Below are 15074 nucleotides of genomic sequence, written 5' to 3'. Positions count from 1 at the left end.
TCCTTGTTTCATCATCCTCGAGAAAAGACAGACAGGTGAAGGTACATGCTGCTCACCTTTGTACACCAGATTCATCATCAGCAAGTCCTCTCAGCTCGACCTCGATGTAGTCATGGGATGTCTGACACAGCTTCTCTGTTCTGGAGTGGACAGGAGCTGGTGACGTCACAACGATCACCTCAGACACCTCTGGCGGTGTGACGTCAATTCTGACCCGCAATGATGTCTCTGCCTTCAGACCAGCAGTATTGGTAGCCTTTGCAATGACGTTAAAACCAGATAGCGCTGCTAGGCCTGATCTCCAAATTTGTCCCAGGTTAAAGGTCCATTGGCTGGCATGAAGGGGAACAGACGTCATGCTTTGTAAGTCGGGAAAAGAGGTTCCACTGCCCAAACCAAGCTGAATCTCCTGCACGGCACTGTGAGATTCCGTCACTGACCACTCGCAGGTCAACACCAGTGAGATGGATGAGATGATCTCCGTGCAGTTGAAGCCAAGGAACGAGGGCGGTGTGCTGTCCACCATCACTACAGGCAAAAGCTCCTTCACTTCATTGCCGGCATTGTCCACAGCCCACAGAGAGGAGAAGAAGGAATCGCCAAGTGCCAATGTAGAACTCAGATCGAAAGGAGCTAGGGATGTTGTGGGAACACGGACAGTCTGAGAGTCGGGGCCAAACAGGTCAAGCCTTAGCACTGTCTTGTTCACTCCGCCGATATCTTTCACGTCCCACCCCAGCTCAAGCTTGTCTCCTGCAGTTTGGATGACAACATCGTGTGTTGTAAGGAGTGATGGAAATGGTGCCGACGAAGGAAGAGCAGAGAGAGCAGCAGTTTCTTCAGTAGTGGCGAAGAAAGTAACAGTGGGTGGAGTAGTGTCTACAGTGATACCATCAGAACATGACAGGATGTAAGTCTCGTGGCAGGCATGGCCTGTTCTTGCCCTCACGGTCACGTAGTAAGTCTTCCCCTCGGTCAGCATCAGGTGAGCCTGGGCTTTTCCACGTCCACCAACGTCCGCATCCACGACCAGCCCCGACGACGAGTACGGCAGGATGTCGGTAGCAAAGGGCGAAGACCCCACACCCCAATCGTAACCCTCAATGCCGCACGCCACGCTGCTGAAATTGGTGAAGGTGACAGCGATGGCGGCCTTGTCGTTGGTGAAGTCGTCATCCCGGTCGGATCGCCCGTCCAGAACCAGTCCAGCCACGTTGTCCTGAAGAACGACGATGGGTTTGGAAGTTGCCACCACTGACCTCACCCCTGCTCCGTTGATAGCAACGACAGAGACCATGTAGAGAAATTTGTTTCCTTCTGTAGACACTTGCAGATCAACCTCGTTTAGGACAGCGCAGGAAGATTGTAAGGTTGTTGCATCCAGTGAAATGGTGTGGTTGGATGTTAGACATTCGCTCCCCTGCAGACCGATGCACAGCTCTATGCCGATGAGGCCGCTTTCGAAGTCGTGGGCGTTCCAGGAGACGTAGATGGGTTCACCTTCGATGTGCTCTACTTCCCCGTCCTCATTCACCTCCTCGTCATCACCCGGCATGCTAATCTGAACCTAGCAGGTGAAAAACATTTTCAGTGTTTATCATAAAAACAAAATAAAAATTACCGAAATGACCTATAGACCGTAGAACAAAGGGAGATTTATTCCTGTAAGAAACACACGAATAAAAACACAAAAATACAGAAGAACGGTTTGCTGCCAAAGCAATGGCCTTTTAGAAAACTGCATGAAAACATTTTTCGTTGAAAAAATGTAAAAAACATTCCAAAACTAAAAACATTAAATAAGATAGGAAGACAAACACTTTTTTTTTAATCAAAATGTGTTTTGCTTGTACACCTGTGTAGCAAACCCATTGAACGAACAAACTCGTTAGTCCCTTCTTTAAATTTAAATCTAGTGGTTCATAAAGAGCATTTAGAACAAACGAGAGTCTCCCTCGACTTCATACCTGTTCTATCACTGGAGGCGTTGTGTCCACCGTCACGCCCTTCGATTCCTCCACAGCGGCCATGCTGGCCCAGTTTACAGCCGTGACCTTGACACTGTAGGTAGCCCCGTTGACCAAAGACAGCCCTGGCAGCACGAGGCTCTGAGTGGAGTTCCAGGTTGACTGTCCGAGCTTGACCACATGCTGATCAGTACCTCCTAGTGGCCAGAACCTGGTCTTGGTGCGGTGAAGGAGCTGGGAGACCACAGCACGGTACTCTGCAAGACCAGATTCCGAGTCCTCAAAGTTCCAGGTAAAATGCAGAGAAGAGTCGCTCTGTTGGAACGATGTGCCGTCCGCTGTGCTCAGGTATAGGAGGTCAGGAGGGGTGTGATCCACCCGCAGTCCATCTGACGTCACCTCAACGCTACTTCCGGCTCTGTTGGTAGCCTTGACCTTGACCTTGACCTCGTCCCCATGCCCCAGGTTGAATGCATGATCCGTGAAATTCTCCGCGACGTAGTCTGTGACGTTGTGTTCTGCAACTCCGTTCACTAGGACTGACAATGTGTAGAAGTCTATGTTTGTCTCCGGGTCTTGAAACCCTGTCCATGATGATGCCACGCTGGCTGTTTCCGACGTGAAGTTAAGGTCGTGGCTCAGGTCATCGCCATCAACAACGATGCCTGGTTGTGGGGGAGTCAGATCAACCAGCACTGCAAGACATCAATGATCATAAACAATGTTGTTGATACGCATGTATAGATCTAAGAAACAAGGGAAAGTAAGAGTCATGCAGAACCAGTGTCTAGCAGCTTTACGGGGATAATATCAAAGAACAAGTCGCGTAAGGCGAAATTACTACATTTAGTCAAGCTGTGGAACTCACAGAATGAATCTGAACGCACTGCATTTTTTTTTTAAATGACCGTAGTCTGCCGCTTGTGCAAAACGGAGTGAAACTGACGAGCCTGTTTAGTGCGGTAGTGGTTTCGCTGTGCTGCATATCACGCTTTTCTGTGCCTCTCTTCGTTTTAACTTTCTGAGCGTGTTTTTAATCCAAACATATCATATCTATATGTTTTTGGAATCAGGAACCGACAAGGAATAAGACGAAATTGTTTTTAAATCGATTTCGGAAATTTAATTTTGATCATAATTCTTATATTTTTAATTTTCAGAGCTTGTTTTTAATCCAAATATAACATATGTATATGTTTTTGGAATCAGAAAATGACGAAGAATAAGATGAAATTGTTTTTGGATCGTTTAATAAAAAAATAATTTTAATTACAAGTTTCCGATTTTTAATGACCAAGCTCACTCATTCGTTTTTAAGCCACCAAGCTGAAATGCAATACCAAAGTCCGGCCTTCGTCGAAGATTGCTTTGCCAAAATTTCAATCAATTTGATTGAAAAATGAGGGTGTGACAGTGCCGCCTCAACTTTTACAAAAAGCCGGATATGACGTCATCAAAAGTATTTATCGAAGAAAAGAAAAAAACGTCCGGGGATATCATTCCCAGGAACTCTCATGTAAAATTTCATAAAGATCGGTCCAGTAGTTTGGTCTGAATCGCTCTACACACACACACGCACAGACAGACACACACACACACACACACACACACACACACACATACACCACGACCCTCGTCTCGATTCCCCCTCTATGTTAAAAGATTTAGTCAAAACTTGACTAAATGTAAAAAAGACCAGCAGCTTGCTTCCAAAGTAATACCTTAAGATTCTGCATTAAACATACTGCCACCGCGCAGGACTGCCTTCACTTTGCAAAATTAAGTAGCCTATATTGGAAGCTTAGTAAACATTTAGTAAAATAAAGGCAAAGGAAGGGCACTATTTGTGAAGGTTGGGTTGGGTTACTTCCCTTGATGCAAGCTGGGGCTTGTGAAGGTGTTGCTGTTACTAGGACCACTGTGTCATAGAGGGCGCTAGCCGTCTAGCTTCCAGGCGACGCCTCTGAACGACTTTTGTTTCCATGACCAGAGAGAACCAGCGTTTAGATTCTCTTTCAATCACTTTGATTTAGTTAATAACCATACTCGTGGTGCATTGTCCAGCAAATCGTGACGTGTGCGTCTAGAGTAAGGTGCAGTGGATTCCCCGGATTTTTCAAACGAGTCAAATTCGCCAGAGACTCCTCCAAAACGGCCAGATTAATAGTATTCCTCTGTTGATTCTGTTTCTCATCTTCGGATCAACATCGTCTGGCTTATTTCGCGTCTACAAATTTTCGCTAAAATTGTCACTCAGAGAGAGGGAGAACCTACCTCCATCAGAGGAAGCGTTGACAATTTTCTGGTTGAGGGCTTTGTTGAAGGCGATGATGGTGGAGAAGTAGGTGGCGTTGTGTGTAAGGACCAACTCTGACGCGCAAGCGTGATGGTCGTGAGCCGAGAGTTCACGAAAAGCGATGACATCATCTTGACCAGCTGTTGACCCCACACCCCACACGTACCTACAAAAACAGAATTACAAAATCATCATTTGAATATATGCATATTTAAAAAAGCATTGAATGTCATATCCAAACATTAGCTTTATTCTGCAAAACACGTCTTGTACACACTGTAAAACAATGGGAAACCAAACTTCCTGGTGAGTTTAATAAAACTGTCAGCAAAGGAACGTGTTAAAAGCACTACTAGTGCTATCCGTACAATTCCTTGTCCTCTGCTTGTCATATTTTCCAGCACTAAATGCTACTTAAACTGGGTTTGAAGGGCTAGCTGAATGCACAATATCCAAACAACAATAGCCATATTCCCGAATCCCTCTCCTTCTCTTACACTTCCGTTGCCAATTAAATATCAGGGATTTTGTAAATTTCCTGGTATTGAAATGTTACTGTAACATATCTAAAAAATAAATGCCTACTTTTGGATGTGAGACTCTGGATCCTCAAAGCCACGCCACTGTACACAGATGGTGCTGCTGTCCGACTGGCAGCACGTGTCATGACCCAGTTTGTTCCCATCCATGACGTCACCCGCCACAGGTGCTGTGCTGTCCAGCAAGATGGGGCTTGTACCATGTCCCGCTTCTGACAGACCCACTGCAAGGGGAACACAGAATCTGATTAAATTAGAATGCAGCAGCTTACTGTCTAATTACAAGGGGAAAACAGAAACCGATTGGGAAGAATGTAGACGACTATTGATCACCACGATATGGTCATAGTTTGCATTTTATTCTGCTCATGTAGTCTATTCCCCATGTCGTATGCATTTAGAGCGCTTCCTTCCCTTTGTATATCAGATAAGAAACCAGAAACAAACTAAAAATCTCCTTCTGTTGACCTGTCAGCCTATCACCTTACTCACCGTTGTCTACGATTTTGAGTCGAATCCAGGCAGGTGTACCGGACGCTGTCTCAAACTCCTCGTTCAGCAAGTACCTGTTGTTCTCGTTCCCTCGGATCTCAAACGGCAGGTACCTCCGGATCATGACGTCATACTTGGTTCTCCCTAAACCAAACTCCAAGCCAGTCACGCCCGATAGGTTGTCTGTGGCGTTGAAGTACACGGCCAGCAAGCGGAACCCGTCATCAAAGATGACGTCACTGACGCTGTGTAGAACAGGTGGCGTGATGTCAACGAGGAAAGGAGTTGAATGACACAGTGTGGTCACCAGGTCACCGCCATGGGAGATGTCATTCACAGCCTGCAAAAGAGATGTGAACAATTCAATACAGACATCAAAGATGACGTCACTGACGCTGTGAAGAACAGGAGGCGTGACGTCAACGAGGAAAGACGTTGAATGGCACAGTGTGGTCACCAGGTCACCGCCATGAGAGATGTCATTCACAGCCTGCAAAAAGAGATAAATGATATGAACATCTGAAGATAATCAATCATGACAGATTGTCTGCCAAAAGGGGGGGGGGCGGGTGGGGGGGGGGGGGGCGGGTGGGGGGGGGGGGGGGTGCATGATGTCCAACGTAAGTCATTGAAGACAGACTCCGCCATGGCGATGTCATTCACAGCCTAAAAGAGACAAAGTCTGCAAACAGAAACAAATGATGTGAACATCTCAAGATAATCATGCAAGATGTTCTGCCAACGGGGGGCGTACATGATGTCAACAAGGACAGGCGCTGAAGACAGACTCCGTCATGGCGATGTCATTCACAGCCTGAACAAGAGACAAATGATGAATACAGACAGATGTTACTGACAAAGAGAGCGTAACGTCAACGAAAGACGCCGAGTGACAAACTCTGTTCGCCAGTTCATCGCCATGATGTCTTCCACAGCCTGAAAGAGACACATGATGTAATGTGAGCCTCAATAAGGGCTTTAAGCTCAATCGGCCGATAAAAACAAGAGATCTAAGTTCGGACAGAAGAACAAACTGGCAGACTGAGATCCTCCACCAACTGGCACTTCGAGACGTACTGTATTTTCTTCTCAAGCGCTCCCCACAGCCAGACTCTCTCCCCTCTACCCAAGCTCTCTCACCTGCACAGTAACGTAGTAAGGCCCTTCCGCGAGGTGTAAGTCCTTTGCTACCCCAACGTGGGTCCAGTCCTCGGCGTTCGAATGGGTCACGTGGGGATCCGTAAAGTTGCTGACGTCACTTCCGCAAATGCTCGTGCCAACAGCCCAAGCGTAGCCATGTATGCCACACTCCCTGTCCGTGAAACCGTCCCAGTTTGCTGAAACACACATACAGCGTTCTGGGTGAACTTGCTGTGACGTTCGCTGTGAAAATAGACGCTTACTCTGCCACACCGCTTGCAAATCCTGACAAAGCAATTTCCGGAAAACGTCTATTCAAGAAACGCTCTATGTTTCGTGAGAATTTCCATAGCAATCATGAACAATCTCAAAAACTAAGGTACCTGAGGCATGGTGGTTTTCGTAGGTGAACTGTAAGTCCTGCCCTCTCCTGTTGCCGTTAAACACTGTGCTGGCTCCTTTGCCATCAATGATTTTCCTGTTTGCAAAAAGAAAAAGTTTCATACACTCATGACTAAACCTCAGCACCAGAAGCAGCAGCGACAGCGAAACAAGCCCTACACTCACCTACACCAAATGCTACTGCTGTCCCGCACAACCAGTTGCCACTGGTCAATGGTATCATTAAGATCCTCATCTTCAGAACATACCTGTCGTCATGGTTAATGTTATCAGTAGACGTACACAGTTAGAGCCACTTTCACTGTCGTATTCACTAATAAGAGAGCCTTCGTGTGAAATCAAGCGTGAGATCGCCACAATTAACATACCCACACGCACACGGACACGCACGCAAACTTGCACAAACACACACACACACACACACACACACACACACACACACACACACACACACATACACACACACACACACACACACACACACACACACACACACACACATTTACAGACTGATCGCTTCTATCCTACAGCTGTTTTATCACTCCGAGCCACACGTACAACCATTGAAACCACCACACTCCAGAGTGCACTGACCTGTGGGCAAGGAACTCCACGGGTTCTGAGCATCGCTGAACAACAGATGTCGAACAATTCGATATCAACGTTTCATCCACAACAAATTCTCCTACGTGGCCAGGTTCTGGAGGGGTGTGGTCAACCATAACCCCCGGTGACGTCAGCGCGGATGTATATCCCATGACGTTCTGGATGACGCTGTTGACGTAATAGCGCACCCCGTGGCGTAGCGCTAAGTCAGTGTACTCCAACTCTGCACTGTAGCCATTGCCTTTACAACGATAAGAAATCACAGCTTTAACGTGAAGCAAAACACAACATACAACAATTACACAGAAAAGGAGTTACGCCACTATATACTACACTGGCTGTCAAATATATAGTGCAGAATGCATTACAAAATTAGACAACCTTAAATAACAGAATACAAAACATTAGGTCAAGATATGTTTGACACTCAGCCATTTAGGAGTGAAAACTAAACAGTTGACAGTCCAAAAAAAGAAGCGTTTGAATTTTGAAAGGAGGCACAAATATTGCTTTGTCCACAAAAGTTTGACAGCAGCAAGTACGAAGATAAAACTAAAAATTAGATATTGATAAGAAATTCGGCTTCAGGTCTGATTTGACTAATCTGAATTTTCTCAGTGCTCACTGCCCGCCTAAGCACCGAACAAAATCCCGCTTGATGCCAGGTGCATTCGTCTGATTCATTCTCAGAATGAAATCTGAGTGAAGCTTGGACAAAAGAAAAAAACACTCATGCAACAATGAGCAAATAATAGCTATAGTCTCTCGTGGGTGAAAACTCAATAATTGACAATTTAAAAAAAAAAGCATTTCTACCCGGAAAACAGACACATATACTGTATTGCCCAGAAAGGTTTATCAGTTCTAAGCTAAAAAAATAAAAAATTAAATAAACCGGGCGAAGCTTGGACGAAAAAAAGCACACTTAATACAGCAATGAGCAAATAATACCTAGCCTCTCGTAAGTGTAGAACTGGCCGTCCTCCAGCCTCGCAGCAAGCAAACCTTCCGTCACTGACTGCAACTCGCACGAGTACAAGAACTCGTCGAAGGAGAAGGAGAGACAGGAGACGAGCTTCAAGCACTCTCCTGCACACGCAGGAGGGGAAGCAGATGCCAACGTCTTGACTGGAGATGCTGCCAGTCGGCCAAGGCGGGGCGGAGAAAAGTGACGAAGATTTCCAGACGTTGTGGGTCGTTGCTGCAGGTTGTTCAGTGGGAGGGGCGTCCAGTCTGCCACCTTAAACACAAACCATAAGTGTTTGTCTGTCTGTATCAAGTGTTTGTCTGTCTGTATCAAGTGTTTGTCTGTCTGTATCAAGTGTTTGTCTGTCTGTATCAAGTGTTTGTCTGTCTGTATCAAGTGTTTGTCTGTCTGTATCAAGTGTTTGTCTGTCTGTATCAAGTGTTTGTCTGTCTGTATCAAGTGTTTGTCTGTCTGTCTGCTTCAAAGACCAGTGGGTCGACGTACTGTAAATGTAACGTCATTTTGTTGTCAATAATTAAACGTTCCAATAACTTACAATTCTTGTTTTTCGATTCTGAAATTTGGATTTTAACAAAACCATCGTTTATTTTTTCCCCACTGATTCTGAGCAAAGTAATGAGGTTATATCTCTACTAACACCTGTTACAACGTTGTGTTAAGTTGCATATATGTTTATGCACTAAAGGTTTCTGAGCTAAATGTGTCTTAATTCTACCCAAAGCGGTGATCTCAATTACATATTGTCACACTAATGTAAGGATGATTGAGTGCTTGCTCAACACACAAGTTTTAATACACCAAAAATCTGAGGAGCTATGAGGTCATTGTTAATATCATGTCTTTCATGGAAAAAACGTGAAATAGTTCCTCCTTTGCTCACAAAGAAAAGCTTTTTCCCCGCTTGGTTTAAACAGTGCTTTGATCAACAATTCATAAATGAAATAAACGATGAGCATGTTTAAAATCAACAACAAGCAATTTCCCGTGTAAAAGTTTAAACAAATCTGTACTCGCCATTATAAGGACAGCACACACAAAAATATGGTCAATATTTCGCCAGTGGAGACTTCTTCAGGACATACAAAGAAACACATACAGAGGGAAACAAAAACCAAAAGCATCAGAGAACCAACAATGGTTGAAATGATGGAGGGAGACATAAAGGGAAGCTATTTAGATGTCCCGTTTCGTTACCTCGTGACTGTGAGCCCCAGGGCTATACCCCACGGCTGAGAGCAGCTGGTCAGTTTGTAGCGGCGAATCGTCGTAGACCACCACAGTGGCGGACAGCTTGTTGCGATGGCTGGTGCACAGGCTGGGCGAGTCTATTCTGCCGTCAGGGAGGGTGCAGTCCAGCGTGGGCAGGGAGCAGCTCGCAACGCGACTCAGACCCTGCGTGTTGACAGCGCGAACCAAGAAGTGCAGCGGCCTGCCGCAGGGGAGATCACCGAGGACCAGGAGGGGAGAACTCTGCATGGAGGTCCATTTCTTCAAGTTGCTGCCGCCAGGGTAATCGCCCACGGCATAGGAGAGGTCAAGGTCACTGTCGTCGTCCTCTGCCGAGAACTGGAGTCGGAGGGCAGTGTCCTTGGGATTACGACCTTGAAGTTGATACACGTGACACTGGGCTGCTCCAGTCTGCACGCTGCGCCGGCGTCGTGCAGGGATACTGCAGAAGGATTGAAACAGATCCTGTCATTTCGTATTAACATAGGATTACGGTGAATTTGACAGAGCAACAGCCTTCTACCGTCTGGCTAACCAGCCATTGCCTTCTCTTCGTGTTGTCAATAATTGAGTCCGAAGTTGGCTTCCCGAAGTCTTTTTGTCCGAAAATTCATTGGCAAAGCTTCGTGCAGTGAGCTTCTTTTAATAGACTTCCCGAAGTCGACTTCGCCCAATTACTATCAGGCTATGTAGTCAACACGCTTCTTTGAAGAGGTAGTTTTGTGGGAAGCTCACTTCCGAGAAATTTGAGGGTCCAATTTAAAGCTTTCAACTTGCCCAGCCGTTTGGCAAGAGCGTACAACAGACTTTGCTTAAATCCTGAAGATGGTTTTGATGCAGATTACTGGATCGCTAATCATGGACATGAAACAGCTCGAGAGATGAGTGTTTTCCCTTGAAAATAATGTACGGCTCTGGGACAAGTGCATCGTTACCTCTGTTGACGAAGGATGATATTCACTCAATTTCAAACTTGGTTCCAATAACACGGGTAAAGACAAATCCTGCCCAGCTTTTGCAAACAGAAGCAGACATTGTAAAAGTGTCTGAAAGCAATGGACAGACAATGTAAAAGTGTGTGAAAGCAATGGACAGACAATGTAAAAGTGTGTGAAAGCAATGGACAGACAATGTAAAAGTGTCTGAAAGCAATCGACAGACAATGTAAAAGTGTCTGAAAGCAATCGACAGACAATGTAAAAGTGTGTGAAAGCAATGGACAGACAATGTAAAAGTGTGTGAAAGCAATGGACAGACAATGTAAAAGTGTGTGAAAGCAATGGACAGACAATGTAAAAGTGTCTGAAAGCAATGGACAGACAATGTAAAAGTGTGTGAAAGCAATGGACAGACAATGTAAAAGTGTGTGAAAGCAATGGACAGACAATGTAAAAGTGTCTGAAAGCAATGGACAGACAATGTAAAAGTGTGTGAAAGCAATGGACAGACAATGTAAAAGTGTGTGTAAGCAATCGACAGACAATGTAAAAGTGTGTGTAAGCAACCTACAGACAATGTAAAAGTGTGTGTAAGCAATCGACAGACAATGTAAAAGTGTGTGAAAGCAATGGACAGACAATGTAAAAGTGTCTGAAAGCAATGGACAGACAATGTAAAAGTGTGTGTAAGCAATGGACAGACAATGTAAAAGTGTGTGAAAGCAATGGACAGACAATGTAAAAGTGTGTGAAAGCAATGGACAGACAATGTAAAAGTGTGTGAAAGCAATCGACAGACAATGTAAAAGTGTCTGAAAGCAATGGACAGACAATGTAAAAGTGTGTGTAAGCAACCTACAGACAATGTAAAAGTGTGTGTAAGCAACCTACAGACAATGTAAAAGTGTGTGTAAGCAACCTACAGACAATGTAAAAGTGTGTGTAAGCAACCTACAGACAATGTAAAAGTGTGTGAAAGCAATGGACAGACAATGTAAAAGTGTGTGAAAGCAATCGACAGACAATGTAAAAGTGTCTGAAAGCAATGGACAGACATTGTAAAAGTGTCTGTAAGCAACCTACAGACAATGTAAAAGTGTCTGAAAGCAATCGACAGACAATGTAAAAGTGTGTGAAAGCAATGGACAGACAATGTAAAAGTGTGTGTAAGCAATGGACAGACAATGTAAAAGTGTGTGTAAGCAACCTACAGACAATGTAAAAGTGTGTGTAAGCAATCGACAGACAATGTAAAAGTGTGTGAAAGCAATGGACAGACAATGTAAAAGTGTGTGTAAGCAATCGACAGACAATGTAAAAGTGTGTGAAAGCAATGGACAGACAATGTAAAAGTGTGTGAAAGCAATGGACAGACAATGTAAAAGTGTGTGTAAGCAATGGACAGACAATGTAAAAGTGTGTGTAAGCAATCGACAGACAATGTAAAAGTGTGTGAAAGCAATGGACAGACAATGTAAAAGTGTGTGAAAGCAATGGACAGACAATGTAAAAGTGTGTGAAAGCAATGGACAGACAATGTAAAAGTGTGTGAAAGCAATGGACAGACAATGTAAAAGTGTGTGTAAGCAATGGACAGACAATGTAAAAGTGTGTGTAAGCAACCTACAGACAATGTAAAAGTGTGTGAAAGCAATGGACAGACAATGTAAAAGTGTGTGTAAGCAACCTACAGACAATGTAAAAGTGTCTGAAAGCAATGGACAGACAATGTAAAAGTGTGTGTAAGCAATCGACAGACAATGTAAAAGTGTGTAAGCAACCTACAGACAATGTAAAAGTGTGTGTAAGCAACCTACAGACAATGTAAAAGTGTCTGAAAGCAATGGACAGACAATGTAAAAGTGTCTGAAAGCAACCTACAGACAATGTAAAAGTGTCTGAAAGCAACCTACAGACAATGTAAAAGTGTCTGAAAGCAAAGGACAGACAATGTAAAAGTGTGTGTAAGCAATGGACAGACAATGTAAAAGTGTGTGAAAGCAATGGACAGACAATGTAAAAGTGTGTGTAAGCAACCTACAGACAATGTAAAAGTGTCTGAAAGCAATGGACAGACAATGTAAAAGTGTCTGAAAGCAATGGACAGACAATGTAAAAGTGTGTGAAAGCAATGGACAGACAATGTAAAAGTGTGTGAAAGCAATGGACAGACAATGTAAAAGTGTCTGAAAGCAACCTACAGACAATGTAAAAGTGTCTGAAAGCAACCTACAGACAATGTAAAAGTGTGTGAAAGCAATGGACAGACAATGTAAAAGTGTGTGAAAGCAATGGACAGACAATGTAAAAGTGTCTGAAAGCAATGGACAGACAATGTAAAAGTGTCTGAAAGTAACCCACAGACAATGTAAAAGTGTGTAAGCAACCTACAGACAATGTAAAAGTGTCTGAAAGCAATGGACAGACAATGTAAAAGTGTCTGAAAGCAATGGACAGACAATGTAAAAGTGTCTGAAAGCAATGGACAGACAATGTAAAAGTGTCTGAAAGCAATGGACAGACAATGTAAAAGTGTCTGAAAGCAATGGACAGACAATGTAAAATACATTTATGCAACACAGAGAACCACCACCACCACAATCACAACCGCCACCACGACCTCCACCACGACCGCCACCACACCACCACAACAACAAGTTTAACTCACCACAGCTCATTGGCGCTAGCACAAGAAGGGAACCTGGGCGGACCATCGTCTTCCTCTCTAACAATCTTCTTCCAGACAACAGTGCTGATTCCTGGAGATGTCAGGTGGAAGAGGGTCCACTCCCACTTCTTGTAGAAGATAGTGATGGTGAAGAAATATAAATTGATCTCAAGCTTGATCTCCAGCCACACAAACAATCTCACAGATATTGGAACCAGCTCTACCTCCACCCTGGACCTGTCATGGAGAATATTTATACATGTTCAAAAACACTATTACAAAAAGGACTGTGTGTAGTTCAAACCATCTACCTAATCAAGAAAGTGATGTGATAAGAGAGAGAGAGATCAAATCAAATCAAATCAAATCAAATTTTATTTTACGAGGGTTGTGGCATAAGCAATATAAACGAGCTTCTTTTCAACCAGCCCTCGCCCAGAGAGGGACTATTCTAATCTTAAATACATATATATATATATACATACAAACGTAAAACAATTACAAAAGATAAGCATGACAGTAAAGAATAAAAAAATAAAATAAAAAAAAGGCAGAAAAACTATTCACATGACTATAATTATGCACGTTGTAGCCTATACATACATTCTTGCGTTATGAAACACTGATGCTTTATGGACAGATATGATCAATATGAAAATAATCAGAACGAAGTCTTCCATCACTGTGACTTTTCGTAATTTGACATTAAATGTAATAAGAGGTGTTTTTTGAAAGTATTGAGACTTGTTGAGAGAGAGAGAGAGAGAGAGAGAGAGAGAGAGAGAGAGAGAGAGAGACAGACAGACAGACAGACAGACAGACAGACAGACAGACAGAGGACGCAGACATAGAGAGAGAAAAAGAGAGAACGAGAGAGAAGGTGAGAGTGGATAAAGAGAGAGAGAGAAGCTGAGAGAGAGAGAGAGAGAGAGAGAGAGAGAGAGAGAGAGAGAGAGAGAGAGAGAGAGAGAGAGAGAGAGAGAGAGAGAGAGAGAGAGAGAGAGAGAGAGAGAGGTCAAAATCAAATCAAATCAAATTTTATTTTACGAGGGTTGTGGCGTAAGCAATACAAACGAGCTAGAGAGTGAGGGGTGGCGACCGCGAATCTGGCTCCAATTACAACATTGAATTTATTTATTTATTTATTTATTTGGTGTTTAACGTCGTTTTCAACCACGAAGGTTATATCGCGACGAGCAACAATGAATAATAGAGCACAATGCAGTGGCCCTCACGTGGTGACGATGGGTAGCTTTGTGTAGTTGGCCTCCATGCTGATTGGAAACTTGGTAATCATTAGCCATCCGTGAATATCAACGCCCAAAGCAATAACGAAGAGGTCTATAGATACTCCAGCTTCAACTTTGGCAGAAACCCAGGGCGTCAGCACAACCTGTTTTTGAGAGAGAGAAAAAGATACAGTGGAACCCCCTTTTAAGACTCCACAAAATCTAAGACAATCATGTTTTAGAAAGGAGGGAGTCTTAAAATGGAGGGAGTCTTAAAATGGAGGTAAATTAACAGAAAATCTGATAAAACAAGATCTTAAAATGGAGGGAGTCTTAAAATGAAGGGAGTCTTAAAATGGAGGTAAATTAACAGAAAATCTGATAAAACAAGATCTTAAAATGGAGGGAGTCTTAAAATGGAGGGAGTCTTAAAATGGAGGGAGTCTTAAAATGGAGGGAGTCTTAAAATGGAGGTAAATTAACAGAAAATCTGATAAAACAAGATCTTAAAATGGAGGGAGTCTTAAAATGGAGGGAGTCTTAAAATGGAGGGAGTCTTAAAATGGAGGTAAATTAACAGAA

General features: G+C 43.7%; 1 protein-coding gene across 1 annotated transcript in view; it reads right to left on the bottom strand.

The window, feature by feature from the left end:
* LOC138959990 (uncharacterized) overlaps window positions 1-15074 on the bottom strand; it is a 68520-nt gene that overhangs the window by 20030 nt on the left and 33416 nt on the right. Inside the window, exons 34-45 of the mRNA XM_070331707.1 lie at window positions 14499-14656; window positions 13264-13500; window positions 9625-10099; window positions 8394-8682; window positions 7431-7683; window positions 6818-6912; window positions 6435-6631; window positions 5295-5634; window positions 4849-5026; window positions 4242-4429; window positions 1968-2662; window positions 57-1567 (exon numbers count right to left, since the gene is read on the bottom strand). Coding sequence (XP_070187808.1) covers window positions 57-1567; window positions 1968-2662; window positions 4242-4429; window positions 4849-5026; window positions 5295-5634; window positions 6435-6631; window positions 6818-6912; window positions 7431-7683; window positions 8394-8682; window positions 9625-10099; window positions 13264-13500; window positions 14499-14656 — 4616 coding nt within the window. The remainder of the gene's footprint in view (window positions 1-56; window positions 1568-1967; window positions 2663-4241; window positions 4430-4848; window positions 5027-5294; window positions 5635-6434; window positions 6632-6817; window positions 6913-7430; window positions 7684-8393; window positions 8683-9624; window positions 10100-13263; window positions 13501-14498; window positions 14657-15074) is intronic.

The sequence above is a fragment of the Littorina saxatilis genome, linkage group LG1 (genome assembly GCF_037325665.1).
Source record: "Littorina saxatilis isolate snail1 linkage group LG1, US_GU_Lsax_2.0, whole genome shotgun sequence".
NCBI lineage: Eukaryota > Metazoa > Mollusca > Gastropoda > Littorinimorpha > Littorinidae > Littorina > Littorina saxatilis.
Note: the sequence above shows the minus strand (reverse complement) of the source record. Positions and strands in the feature narration are given on the sequence as shown.